At 34.7% G+C, this 13,910-nt stretch overlaps 1 protein-coding gene across 2 annotated transcripts in view; it reads left to right on the forward strand.

The window, feature by feature from the left end:
* LOC121383274 (cytoplasmic polyadenylation element-binding protein 2-like) overlaps positions 1–13,910 on the forward strand; it is a 33,101-nt gene that overhangs the window by 6,148 nt on the left and 13,043 nt on the right. For both annotated transcript variants that reach the window (XM_041513188.1, XM_041513189.1), the window contains 3 exons: positions 8,295–8,397; positions 10,016–10,183; positions 11,388–11,477. In XM_041513188.1, coding sequence (XP_041369122.1) covers positions 8,295–8,397; positions 10,016–10,183; positions 11,388–11,477 — 361 coding nt within the window. The remainder of the gene's footprint in view (positions 1–8,294; positions 8,398–10,015; positions 10,184–11,387; positions 11,478–13,910) is intronic.

The raw sequence follows: 13,910 nt of genomic DNA on the forward strand, positions 1-13,910 counted from the left end.
TTGTAGTAGTAGTAGTATTGGTATGCACTGTTTGTGTATTTCCTTAAATTAATGGGACATTTGTATTAATTTCGTTGTTCTTAATTTAAATACTTTATGCAAACATTTGAGATGCATTAATAATAAGACCTGTTGATTTAAGTGAAGACGAGAATTAATACAATTATATTTAATCGAAATCCTGTACCAAGGCTATGTCCGTACATTCGGTTACTTCCGTGACCGACCAAGCTGTTCGGTGATAGCTAATCAGGGGAAGGAACTCTATTACAAAAGCTTTTCCATAATTTCTCGATGTTTTTCGGAAGGGAATTACATGTGCAAAATGTATCGTATAATAGTACGTAAACAATGTGCAAGGAAGGAAATACTCTTTGTTTGGTGGTGATGTCCTCTTTTATTTTTACTTTTTATTATTATTATTTTTAATTTTTTTTTTTTTTCCCTTTTTTTTTTCAGTTTAAGAGAGAGAAAAATTAGGGTCGGGCAGGTAAAACTAGGGACGGTCGGTCGACCGGAAACACACCTATATTTTTTTTTGGTCTCATTTCAACCAGTGCGCCACAACTGGACAAAGGCTGTGGTATGTGCTTTCCTGTTTGGGAAAGTGCATATAAAAGATCCTTTGCTGCATTGGAGGGTTTCCTCTGATGACTACGAGTCCAAATTACCAAATGTTTGACATCCAATAGCCGATGATTAATTAATCATGTGCTCCATTGGTGTCATTATAGAAAACAAACGTTCCTCTTTTCTTTTCTTTTTACATATCTGTAGTAAGAATTTTTTTTTGTAAACAATGTTATACCAATCCTTCACTTTTGAAAATATCAGGCCATGCTTTCTGCAAAAATATAATTTGAGGGTATGTAATAATTTTTTTATTATTATAAGTGGCCTAGGTACTAGGTTGTTATGTGTTTTGAAATTCTTTGAAATGGGGGTGTACGTAGTCCAGTGGTAAAGCATGGCCGGTTTGGGATGCACATTGTCAAAAAGAAGTTTTGAATAACACAAACATAAACCTAAATGATCCCATCTTGTAATAATAATAGTAAGTTGAGAATGAATCATATACTGGGACCGGTGGATATTCTCAAATAAAGCACTCGTATCATGGCAATACCTTTAACTTTCTACAGACCCGAATCTAAGCAGTGAAATGAAAGTTTTTTTCACCAAAAGTCTACTCAAGCCGCCAAGTTATTAGCAGTAGAAAATCACACAACAGACATCAAGACCCCGACTTGTTTAGTGCACTTGGCACCTTGTCGATCTGTTTTTTCTCTTTGGTGCCAGGCTGTACATCAACACAAGTCACACCGTTTGCAATGACCAGTCAAGTGTTGTTAATTCTCGGCCACATTCATTTCAGTAATGCCAGAAAATACTAATTATCACTTTCATTTTAGCATAAAGACACATTATCAACTATTTAATAATATCATGTTTTTAATGAAACACAAAACTTATTTTAAAGTTTATTTCCGGGAGTAGTGGTAATTTATATCCAAATACTGAGGTCAAAAATTAAACATTTGCTGGCATCAAATAGACAATAACACAGCAAATCTAAAAACTCTATATGGTTTTGTCCATTATAAACTGAATCATTTTTCTACGGAACTAACTGTATATTTGGTATTTCTTGAAAAAAATACCTGGCTACAATCTAATTGTAGACCCTTGAATCATCAACTTCACCTGTTCCAATTGCTGATGTCATCACTTATTAATGACATCATTAGCTTTCCAGCTGTTATTTTCATTTGATCCCTGAAAAAGAATGTAATTAACCAATCACAATACAGAACACACAGTTTACAATTCATAATTTTTCCAAATGAGCACGGAACATTGCGACACATTACAAAATGCACCGATAAACAGGGCTAGCTCTGGGTCATCAGAAAACTTCGCCAAATGATCTAGCAAACTTGAAATAGTGCAGAAATACAGTTAAATATTTGTAACAAAATATCAAATATTTCATGAAATTATTTCGCCAAATTAAAATAAAATCTGCCAATTGTTTTTGAAATTCACAATTGGCGAGTGCCAGAGGTAGCACTGGATAAATTTTCACTTCATCTATGTTTATTAAACTTCTCCCTTTTCTTCTGGGAAGGAGAAGACCCTTCTACTTTTTCAATTTAGATTAGGGCCTGCTTCTGACTACTGGATTAATTTTTGACAAAAACCACTAGGATAGAAATTGTTACATTTTTTATAGAATACTGTGAACTAGACAGAGTTTATATATGGAGTGGCTATATATATATGCGATGTCACAGCCGTCTATATGACCTCTGCTAACAAGGGCTGACTATTACACAGCAAAAATGTATATATTATAGGTGGTAAATCAGTATTTGATTGATACATATTACATGGAACAGGAGGAATACATATTAAGTATGAACTCTGGCAAGTCTACAGGAGTGGGGTGGGGTGGAGGGTTGAATATAAATCTAACAGATCCTTTTGTGTACATTTTCCATAGACACCTACCGTATATGAATAGCGTAATATTTCCCCTGTAGGACTAATAATAATTCAATTAAAATGTTTTGGGCGATATAAGAGCGAGGTTTGGTATTCTAAATTAATGTAATTACCATTTATAATCCATATTTAGAGAAATAAGGCCTACTAAATCTGTGACTGAGTGCCTTTAAAGACGTGAAAAACAACATATATATTTCTTAATTGCTTACTGTTATTTGCCCCTTTTTGTAAACGTAGCCCTTATCATGATTAGTCTCGATCATTGTTCTTTTATTAGTGCCTTTGCAAAAGGATGGGAAATATGACTGAGTGCTTGTACTGTATGTAGTATACAGTGTATCGGCTTGCTTGACATTTGGTGAGATATCTTGCCTGCAGTAGTCAGGAGATTAAATCGCAAAAACAAAAGTCGTACATTTCACAAATCTTATCACATAGCACATCAGTTCACTTCCAGTGCATATTATTTCTTAAATTTATGATTGGTTAATATTTTACAGCCATACAGAAATTAAAGTCCGAACCAAATTGTTAACAACTACGATAAATTACTCTCCTACCTTTAATTACCATTAGATTTTCTCTGCTTTTTGTCTAAACATAAATTGTAAAATCCATTACAGTGACACAGATTGCATGTAGGAGACTAACAATGTCACCGATATCGACTTCACCGAGATTGCATAGGGCAAAATACATGCAATTTTTCACCATCTGCCATTTTGCTTTTTTGTGCAATACTCTTTAAGAGGGGTGGAAGCCTCCTAAGTATGTAACATAATCAATATGACACCATGATGAGTGCGTTCTAAGTTAGCGCATGTCATGACATTAGATTACGTCATGTCGACCCACCCCTCTTAAAAAGAGTATTCCATAAACAAGCAAAATGATAGACAGCAAAAAACTGCATGCATTTTGCCCTGTGCAATCTCAGCAATGTCGATATCGGTGACATCGTTACAGTCTTGTATGTGGGATCTGTGTCACTGTAATGTTTTTTTCACGTTTTGTGTCTGGACCAAATTTTGGGGAAATCTTAACTAATTAAAAGGTAGGAGAGTAATTTATTTGGTTCAGACTTTAGGGCTAATCACAACAAACCGTGCAAACATGCATTTGTTTACATTTTTCTCCACCTCTGCTGTGTCATGTAGGGTTTCCCCAAGGATTTTGTTTCAGAGGGTTGGCAAAATAGTTGACATAAACTGAGCCCCCAGAGGGGGCGAAAATGCTAGGGGGTTCGGGGTATGCTCCTCAGTACATGTTTTTTTAATTTTCAGTTGCTTTTAGATGCATTCTGGAGTACATATGGCAGTGTTCCAGAAAGAAATTTTTGGGTATGGCAGGGGTTCTAGAATATTACAAAAATTCACTTGCCAAAGGGCCGGTGGATTTGAAAATTTACTGGCCATGGTGAAAAATTCACTTGCCCACTTTTAACTGTTGATAAAACAAAAACCAGTAAATTAAAATAATTAACTTTTTTAATGTCCATTTTTCATACTGAGATCATGTTTAATAAATTTGTCAATTTACACAACAGATGGGCATACTTTATGGTTTGTTTAGAAAAATATGCGAATAATTTTCATCAGTTTAAAATAAAGTTAGTGTAAAGTTTTAAAATAATTGTTTCCACTAAAACCATTGGGATTGCACAAAGTAACTTTTACTGGCCTGAATAAAAAAAACACTGGCCTCGGGCATCGGGCCACCGTATTCTAGAACCCCTTGGTATATAGCGCTATGGAACTGAATGCAGCCAGTCCTCCGTCAGAAAGAAAAAATTGGTTACGTTTAGGATTAGGATTAAGAAAATCATACAGTAATGATGAGAGTAATTAATTTTGTCAAAAAGTTAACTTTTTAAATAAAAAAAAATAAAAATTGGGGTATGGCGCCATACCCGTTTTACCCTCTGGCAGAAAGCCTGTGTGGGTGTCATGTATACTTATAGAAAGGGTATATTTTAAGATCTATTTTAATAATGTACATTGTTAGATCTTGGTGGCCAGTGAGGGGAAAACAAATAAATCATCTTGATGATCAAATGAAAAAACAATTTAACCAACATCCTGTAAAAAAGAAAAAAGGATCTAATTGGTCGTAACTGATGATTTTTACTGTGTCATTTCTTTATCTACAATTCCTAATAAAGTAGGAACTTTTCATCACCGCTTATAAAAACAACAGAAGATTGCTGCAATTATAAAAGCTATAAAAGCCAGAACAAGGAAATTACAACTTACATCATTTTACATCAACTACAGCAAGATTGTGATGTTCGTGATCAAGTTTTATGGGTCAAGAAATTCATTAATTTACTCTCTAATGCACACCACTTTTATCATTGCTTGAATCAAATATGGCTACCAAAATGGCTTCAGAAATGAAAAAAATTTCCATGGTATATGCATCGCATAAAACAATAATAAAAAATTTGAGGGTATATTATCTATTTTTTAAATATTTTAATATTTACTCATAAAGTTATCTAAAACATCTAAAATAAATAATCATTCTTAAGCAGACCTCTTTTTCTTATGGGTGCACCAACATATCTTTGAATGATCTTGATGTAATTTTGCATCATATAGACCTTGCTGTGAGTTGCAACCAATAATTTGATCTTTTGAAAAAGAATATGGAATCAGTTTCTATCATTGCCATGTTCTGTCTCTTGCATTTCATTGACCATGACAATAAAAGAGTAGTCGTGTATCTTCATAAAATACAAATATTAGCAAACGGTTGCTTTCATTTTCTTTTTTTTAAATACACTACCCTATGATAGTTGGGAAGACAATGTACACCCACAGAAAATGTTACCTTCAGCAACTACATTACACAGTCGGTGAAATTCGTTTAATATTAACATTGAATCGGTTGCATGATTTTAGAAGGTGCTGGCTTCACTTCACATGGAATAGTTAATTGTGGAAGTAATATAGAGCTTAAGTTTTTCACTAATCAATGTCTATAGCATCTGGATATGGCAACTAGAGCTGTATTGATATGACGATGCAGTATCAAACGACAACTCGATTCAGGACAGCTGTATCACGATACAGTATTATACATTCATGTTTCAATAATTTTGGTACAAAAAGTTGAAGCAGAAATTTACAAACATGCACAGTAGAGCAATGAAAATGTAATTTCGACGTACATGTTTCATAAACTTGAACTAAACAGTTTGATTGTCGTTAATTGATATGAAAATGTAAGTGTAGCATATCGCGACCCAAGTATTGAAGTAATGTATCGTGACCTCCTGTATCATTACAGCTCTAGTGGCAACACATTGTATAGCTTCGAGATAGTTAAACTATGTGCAGACCTGTCAACCGTACCGGATTCCACGGGAGACTCCTGGTATTTGATCAAGTCTCCATCACACCTTCCCGGGAGGATGATTCTCCCGGGTAATAGTGTTGCTAGACATAAAACTGAACTTAATCAATCCATGTTAGTTATCATAACACCTCTAAATAGTAAAAAATCCCCACACTAGACTACACAATGCAACTATAACATGGCATTGTTTTCTACTGATCTCCAGTGACTTAGTCCCAGACATCAAAACGATAATCATGTCAAGGCAAGTTAATGAGACCAATTAACTAGATACAAACAATAATTGTATTAGATAGTTTTGTATTTTCGTGCAGTAAAATGTTGGTACACTACACGGGTGTTGGACAAAATGTCTACTCTTATTAATAAATAAGTTTGATATTAAGATATGGAAATGGTATATTTCAGTAATGAAAGAAAGAAATGTTTTATTTAACGATGCACTCAACACATTTTATTTACGATTATATGGTGTCAGACATATGGTTAAGGACCACACAGATTTTGAGAGGAAACCCGCTGTCGCCACTTCATGAGCTACTCTTTCCGATTAGCAGCAAGGGATCTTTTATTTGTGCTTCCCACGGGCAGGATAGCACAAACCATGGCCTTTGTTGAACCAGTTATGGATCACTGGTCAGTGCAAGTGGTTTACACCTACCCATTGCTAACTCAGGGTTTGGAGTCGGTATCTGGATTAAAAATCCCATGCCTCGACTGGGATCAGAACCAAGTACCTACCAGCCTGTTGACCGATGGCCTAACCACGACGCCACCAAGGCTGGTTATTTCAGTAGTGAGGTTTTACTAACGATAGTGGAAATATAATGTTTATGGCATCGTTTTGAAGATTTTAAATACCGTATATCTTCGCCTGTAAGTCGATCTCAGCTATAAGTCGAGTCCCTAATTTCAAGCCCTGAAAACATATTTTTTTATTGACCCGTTTATAAGTCGACCCATGAAAAACAACGTATAAATATTGAAGTATTTCTTATTTTCAGCTCATGAGAACAATAATGTACAATATCTGAACAAAAGAAAATTATTTTACAAACTTCGTTTTTCACGTTTTGTACATCGCAATAATATTCCAATCAAACTACATAGCATCAAAACGAAATATTCCCTTAGTAGAAAGTGAAAGCTGTTTGACTGTTACTGTATGGCACTGTACAGCATGGTTTTGTGCAAAGACAACAACTTTATTTATAAACATTGACAACAGATCACTACGATAAAACTGAAAGTACATGTATCATTGGTTAATCACATGTTTTGCCGCCATATTAATACATGTAAGGAGGATAACTCTGGAAAGTACACTGGTTTTTGTACGATATGTGCCCTATTGCTCTAGTGAACTGCAGAGATCAGTCTATTAAAGGGAAAGCTCAGTAATATTCATGAAGTTAATCACCGACAAAACATTGTTTGAACAACCATTAATGCCAGTGACCAGATTTCAAAATAAACTCAGGCAACAGGTAGTTAGTATTGTTTACATTTTTGCTATTAGTGATGACTGTTATTTTAACTAAATGGACTGTTGTCTTGGCATGTGAGTGAGATTGCACACTTTTTCAAATAACCAAAACCGTTATAATGCCAAAAAAAATAGGTTATAAAAAAATAAATGTGTCAAATTAACATATTTGAGTATAAATACGGGGCATACTTCAACAATAAAACTTGTAAAATAATCCCAAAAACGGTAATATTTTTGGGTGAATTTTTTTTACCCTCTTATAAGTCGACCCCCCAAGTTATAAAATAATTTTTGGGTGAAAAAAATTCGACTTATAGGCGAAGATATACGGTACATGTATGTACCACAACATTGTCCGTCATTTTAGTAAAAACTATTAATAAGATTTCTATAAATTTGTTTTTAGTTACTTTTCACAAACCACAAATATGAAATAATGATTTACGGTGGTCTGTTAGTGTAATATTGTAAATGTACTAGTTAATTAATGTTTAAACTTCTTATTTATTATTCTTTTTTTTTTAAATTCCAAGATTTAAGATTGACAAGTACAATGTATGTACATGATATGTAGTGTTTGTATAACTTAATGTAATAAATTTTTTAAACTTACGATTTTGTGTTAAATTGTGTGCATTTAAATAATCTCCTGCTTTCTTAACACATATCTGCTTTCACTTGACTAAATGTTGACAGGTATATTTGTATCTTCAAGTTAATAAAAATTGCAGTCAGAATCTCCGATGCCATATGACCGTAAATAAAAACTGCTGAGTGTGTCGTTAAATAAAACATTTCCTTCCTTCCTTGATTTGGATTTATAAATTAAACCTTGAGAACACCACTTAGATAATGATTATGTTGAGAACATATTGTCTGAAGTAGAAAATAGTATTATATAAACAAATATACTTAATTGCATTTTTTTTTATTTCAGGATCGCCCTGCTAGTTTTGATACAATGCGATTTCCCACTCTCGAAACGCAACTTCTTGATATAATGAGGACAACTCAGGATGCACAAATAGAACATTTTAAGGGTAAAACTTGTTATGTGTTTTATTTACAGCAAACAGTATGTGAATATAGGTTTTTCTGATTTTCGCCCTGCAACGCAGGTCTGGAAAAAGAAATTGCCTATATCAATCAATTTGAGTGTGTCATAAATGAAAATGTACCTTTATTAATCATGTATTATTACATACCCGTAGGAACTACTTTACATGATGCAGTGAAACTACATCCATGAGAATGTGTCGGCCAATACATAGTCAACAAAACGTTTCTTAAAAAATACAATAAAATTTTGGCGTTTATGGAAATTCAATACTAGCAAAAACTTGTCTGTCATTGCAGCCTCCAAAAGTTTACTGTTACGTTATTTAATCCGTATTATCAACAGACTCTATTAATAATTAAGTCCCATTCCAGTGTTCATTTGTTTGATACAGACAAAAAAAGTTATATTTTATTTGAGAAATGAAAACAAATTTCTTTTCTTTTTATTGATTGGCAATCTCCGACTAAAGCCTAGTAGGACCTATTTGGTGCCAAATTTGTCATGTGATCAGAATGGTCAAAAAAATCTTTCGTGACTACTGATATTTTGTCCTCATTGTAGATTTTATTAGTCATAACTGCCCGAAGTCCAGCCAGCCGTTAAACTTTGTCACCAACGTTTGCGAACTAATTTGACTGGTTCCCGACATTGTCATTCTGTTTAGAGTGAAGTGCATAAACCCGCCTAGCGGATGTTTTTCTAAACTCATTTCTGATGATTTGTACTTTCAATGGATATGGTAGTGTTCATGACCATTGTTTACCTTGGGTGCTAAATAATATTTCCACAGCCTTCATAAACAAAACTACATTTATAATCTAGCGATGTCCATGTGATAAATTTTTTAGATGAAGATAGAAATAAAAGAACAACAAATCAAAGTTATCCCACATTAGGGGATTATTTTTAAAAACCTTTATTCTTTTTCAGCATACTTGAAATCTTTATTAAAGTAGTATTTGTACTTGGATCAGTTCACCAAAACAAATGCCCGTGATTGACTGTTGGCAACAGTGAGATCGACATTAATTCGATTTTCATCTGGCTCAACTACTGGTTGAGTCGGCTTATACATCACACCAACCTTTTTGTACCAGATATTAAGGGGCAAACTAAGGGGTCGGCCTATCCACAGAGTTGGTTAATACATGGCAATATACGTTACTAAGTTTGCTGTCATTGTAAGATGTTTCCGACTAATAAAATCTTTTAACGACTAAAATTACATACTAAATATAGTTTTTTGTTTAGAAAATCAGTGCTTTATGTTCAGTGTATTTCTGGTGATCCTAACAGGCCTTGACCGTTACCTTTTTCAGTGGTAGCCAACCGGGATACCAGGTTATAAAATCGGGTAGCCCTCAGTAAAATTTGGTAGCCCCATAAGTGTGCCACACTAATTCCTGAACACAAAGTAGACTTTGTACTTTTGCAATGACAAATAATGACAGTTGTTTTAGTTTGCAATATAAACTTTACAACTGGTCTCATATATTTATAAACAATACTTTCAGCTCATTCTGAAATAATTCTGTATTTAGTTTTAGTTATTTTAAGTTAAATTAGTATTTTTCTAATGTTAACATTTACAATTTTAGGTAAATCTCCATTTGAACTAGATGAAAATCTTTCAGCAAATCTCGACCAGACTGTTCCAAATCTGGCTTCTCCACAGTCATCTCCAAATTCTCAAAATGGTGGCGAAAGAGTGGAAAGGTTTTCTAGAAAAGTTTTTGTGGGTGGATTACCACCAGATATTGATGAAGGTAAGACATATTTCACACATTTGATTGTAATTAATGTGGTATTCATTTAAAAATATGTCTTAGTGATACAGTGGAACCTGCTTAAACCAAATACTGACAAAACTGGACTCCTGTTATAACTGACTAACTTTCTGTACCCAAAAATTAAAACCAAGACCTACCCTGTCTTGGAAATGGATTGATTTTTTGTACTGAAATGTTAGCATCTTGAACAAACTGGACTGCTAAAAACAAAGTTCAACTCCAGCAGAATAAATATGGACACCATATTATGGATTTTTTTTACAGGGTCCTATGCCTGATGGGATTGGGAAAATTAGCACTATTTATTCATAACTGGGATGTTTTTCAATTTATTCATTCAGGCAATGCAGCATTATTAAACTAATTTACCAGAACTTACACAATTAAAGATATATTTACACATTAAATTGAGAATTTCCAGTGTCACATGCTTTTCGGATGGGGTCCATGTTCGGTACCACAGAATGCCCGGATAAATCCCTGTATAGGATCATCAAACCTTGTATGAATATACAACTTAAGATGGCAATGTGTCGCATACCATTACTAGGTCACTCTGACCTATGTTTTAAAAATAACTGTATATTAAAAGAAATCTTTGTCCTACTAATGTAGCAGAACCATCAAACCTCAAATGCAGGAACAACTTGGGATGAGGCGGTGGTATTGCATACCATTCACTGAACATTTTGTTTTCAAAATCTTGATTAGCGATATTTCTAGTCAATTGAAAATTGATTAGCAACTACTGTTTAATGTTTCAAAATTGTGTAGCGATCTCTAAAAGTTACATAGCAAATTGATACTGAACTAAAATGTTTCCTGCCATTACTGGGCCACTGTGACCTACATTTTTGTGGTGTACTGCACATTAAAATAAATCCTTGTCTAGGACATATCTTTCTTACTACTTCATGCAGGACCATCAAATGCCATTCAAAGTGCATAATATACTTTCTAATAATTAACTAAACAAGCAGGTTTTGCTTTCCGTCTTATTTTTGACAGTATTTCAGATCTAGTGAGAATTCTGAAACTATTGTGACAAAATTGAAAATGAAACAAACCCAGCAAGAACACTGTTCACAAACCTATTGCTTCATATTCAAAATTGTGGTCATATGAATTTGATCATAGATGTGTTGATTTTATTTCACACATATTACATTGCTTTTAACAGATGAAATTACAGCAGCATTCAGGAGGTTTGGACCGCTTGTTGTTGACTGGCCTCATAAAGCAGAATCCAAAAGTTACTTCCCTCCAAAAGGTATTATGATTTATTTTTTCAAAATAATAATTATATTAAAAAATTCAAAATATTTTGTCATTCTATACTGACATACAATGAAAATGCAAAACATATTTTTCAATATTTTGTTGTGATTAATGAAAAATATATTTATTGGACTTAAAATAACAATTTATGAGAGGAAGCCATTGATTGGTACTTTTGTCTGGGTTTTAATCCTGGTTTTGTTCTCGTTAGACATACAATAGCAGAAACACACAAAATGGTGTGAAATGTATTCACTATATGCTCAATCATGCTGTATGCAATGCACATGAAATGCTAGTATGTGGACACATAAAAGTCACTTAACGGTGTCGTATTCCTCGTCACATTAAGAATGCCACAACTCAGAGAAGAACAAAGGGAGCGAGCGTTGGGCATGGTTCAAGGGGGGACTTCGCAAAGCCAAGTTGCTAGGACCTTCAACTATTGGACGACTTGTTGAACGTCATCAACAGACCGGGAGTGTCCGTGATCTACCTCGACCTGGTCAACATCCTGTTACGACCCCACGCCAAGATCGGCAGATTCGACAACACCACCTCCGTGGCCAGTTCAGAACTGCAACGATGACAGCAAGCAACACCATAGGACATCATGGAAGGCCTATCCATCCGATGACGGTCATCCGTCTCAGATGCAGACGCCCGTACAACGGTAACATCATGACACCGCCACATCGTGCTGCGAGACTACAGTTTGCTCTCCAGAATGGTAATCATCCACCAGCCTTTTACCGGAGCATTGTTTTCTCAGATGGGTCCCGTTTATCTGTCTCCTTTGCCAATGGAAGAGCACATGTGTACAGAAGACTCCATGAACAGTACGCTGACGGAAGTGTGAGGGAACGTGATCGGTTTGGCGGCGGTTGTCTGATGGTATTGGGGGCAATCAACTGTGATTTCAGTGTTATGTTGATGTTATTCTAAGACCAGTTCTCCAGCCACTTTTGCGGCGTCACCGAAGACCAGGAGGTCCCCTTCTGTCTCAACAAGACAATGCCCATCCACATACTGCAAGAATTACCCAGGCATTCCTGCAACAAGCCAGTATCGCCGTTTCACCAGATTTAGGACGTTGTGTACGTCACCGCCAGCCACCATCGCGTAACGTCGCTGAGCTTGCACAGGCATTGCAGGAGGAGTGGAGGAACATTCTTGTGGCTTATTTGTGCCAATCCTTTCCCTGTTGTCTTCACGCATACTCACGGGCGAATGGTGGACACACCAGATACTGACCTTGATATATGAGGGGTTGAACTTTTTGATTATGAATGCAACTCTATTACTGACGATAACTGGCCATGTTTCCATGTGAATGTATCTCATGAATACCAGTCATTAATGTCATATTACATTATCCATCAAGTCATTAATAGTTTGTCGTTATTTGCAATGAAAAGTTGTTTTTGCGTTTTCATTGTGTTTCAGTATAGAAAAAAAGGTGTTTCAAGTTATATCTCGCTCGATGCGCGGTCGTTCTGGGATTGATCCCCATCTGTGGGCCCATTGGGCTATTTCTCGTCACAGCCAGTGCACCAAGACTGGTATAGCAAAGGCTGTGGTATGTGCTATCCTGTGGGATGGTGCGTGTAAAAGATCCCTTGCTGCTAATCGGAAAGAGTAGCCCATGAAGTGGCGACAGTGGGTTTCCTCTCTATCTGTGTGGTCCTTAACCATATGTCTGATGTCATATAACCGTAATTAAAATGTGTTAAGTGCATCGTTAAATAAAACATTTCTTTCTTTTTTTAAGTTATACTAAAATCCATTTATTTTATTCATATAACTATGATTTTTAATATTACGATTAAATAAATGATAAACCAAATATATAATTTAATCCAAATATAATTTAAATATTACTTTAGTGTCATGTTTTTTTCTTCTCAAGATAGACATAAATGGAATAGGAACGAGTGTGATTATGGTCACACAATTGCTGTTTGTGAAATAATCAACAGTAAAATATTTTTATAAAATTTTTGTGTGTGTCCACTGGCCATTGGACGGTCTATAGGAATTATTTGGTGGTCCAAGTCTAAAAACAGAATGGCATTGGACCACCGTATTCTAGAACCTATGAACTCATAAAAACATTAATTGAATTCTGAATAATCAATTTTCATCTGTTAATAATAATTGTTTATGTTTAGCATCTAACAGATTTTAATTGAGACAGTAATCCTACACTTAGATGATTGTATCATTATGTTTTGTAATCCGTTTGAAAGAGATTCCTAGTTTTGTTTTTATTGCCATGTACTAATTTAATCTAGGTCCAATTGTTCAGAGCTTAGTTAAATTAACCCTTGGTTATCTTAATATTTTCTTTCAAATTATCTTTGCACAAATGCAAAATAAACTTTACATTTGTTTCCCCCTTCTAAGCCTTTATTATCCCCAAATC

Source organism: Gigantopelta aegis, chromosome 10, assembly GCF_016097555.1.
Source record: "Gigantopelta aegis isolate Gae_Host chromosome 10, Gae_host_genome, whole genome shotgun sequence".
NCBI lineage: Eukaryota > Metazoa > Mollusca > Gastropoda > Neomphalida > Peltospiridae > Gigantopelta > Gigantopelta aegis.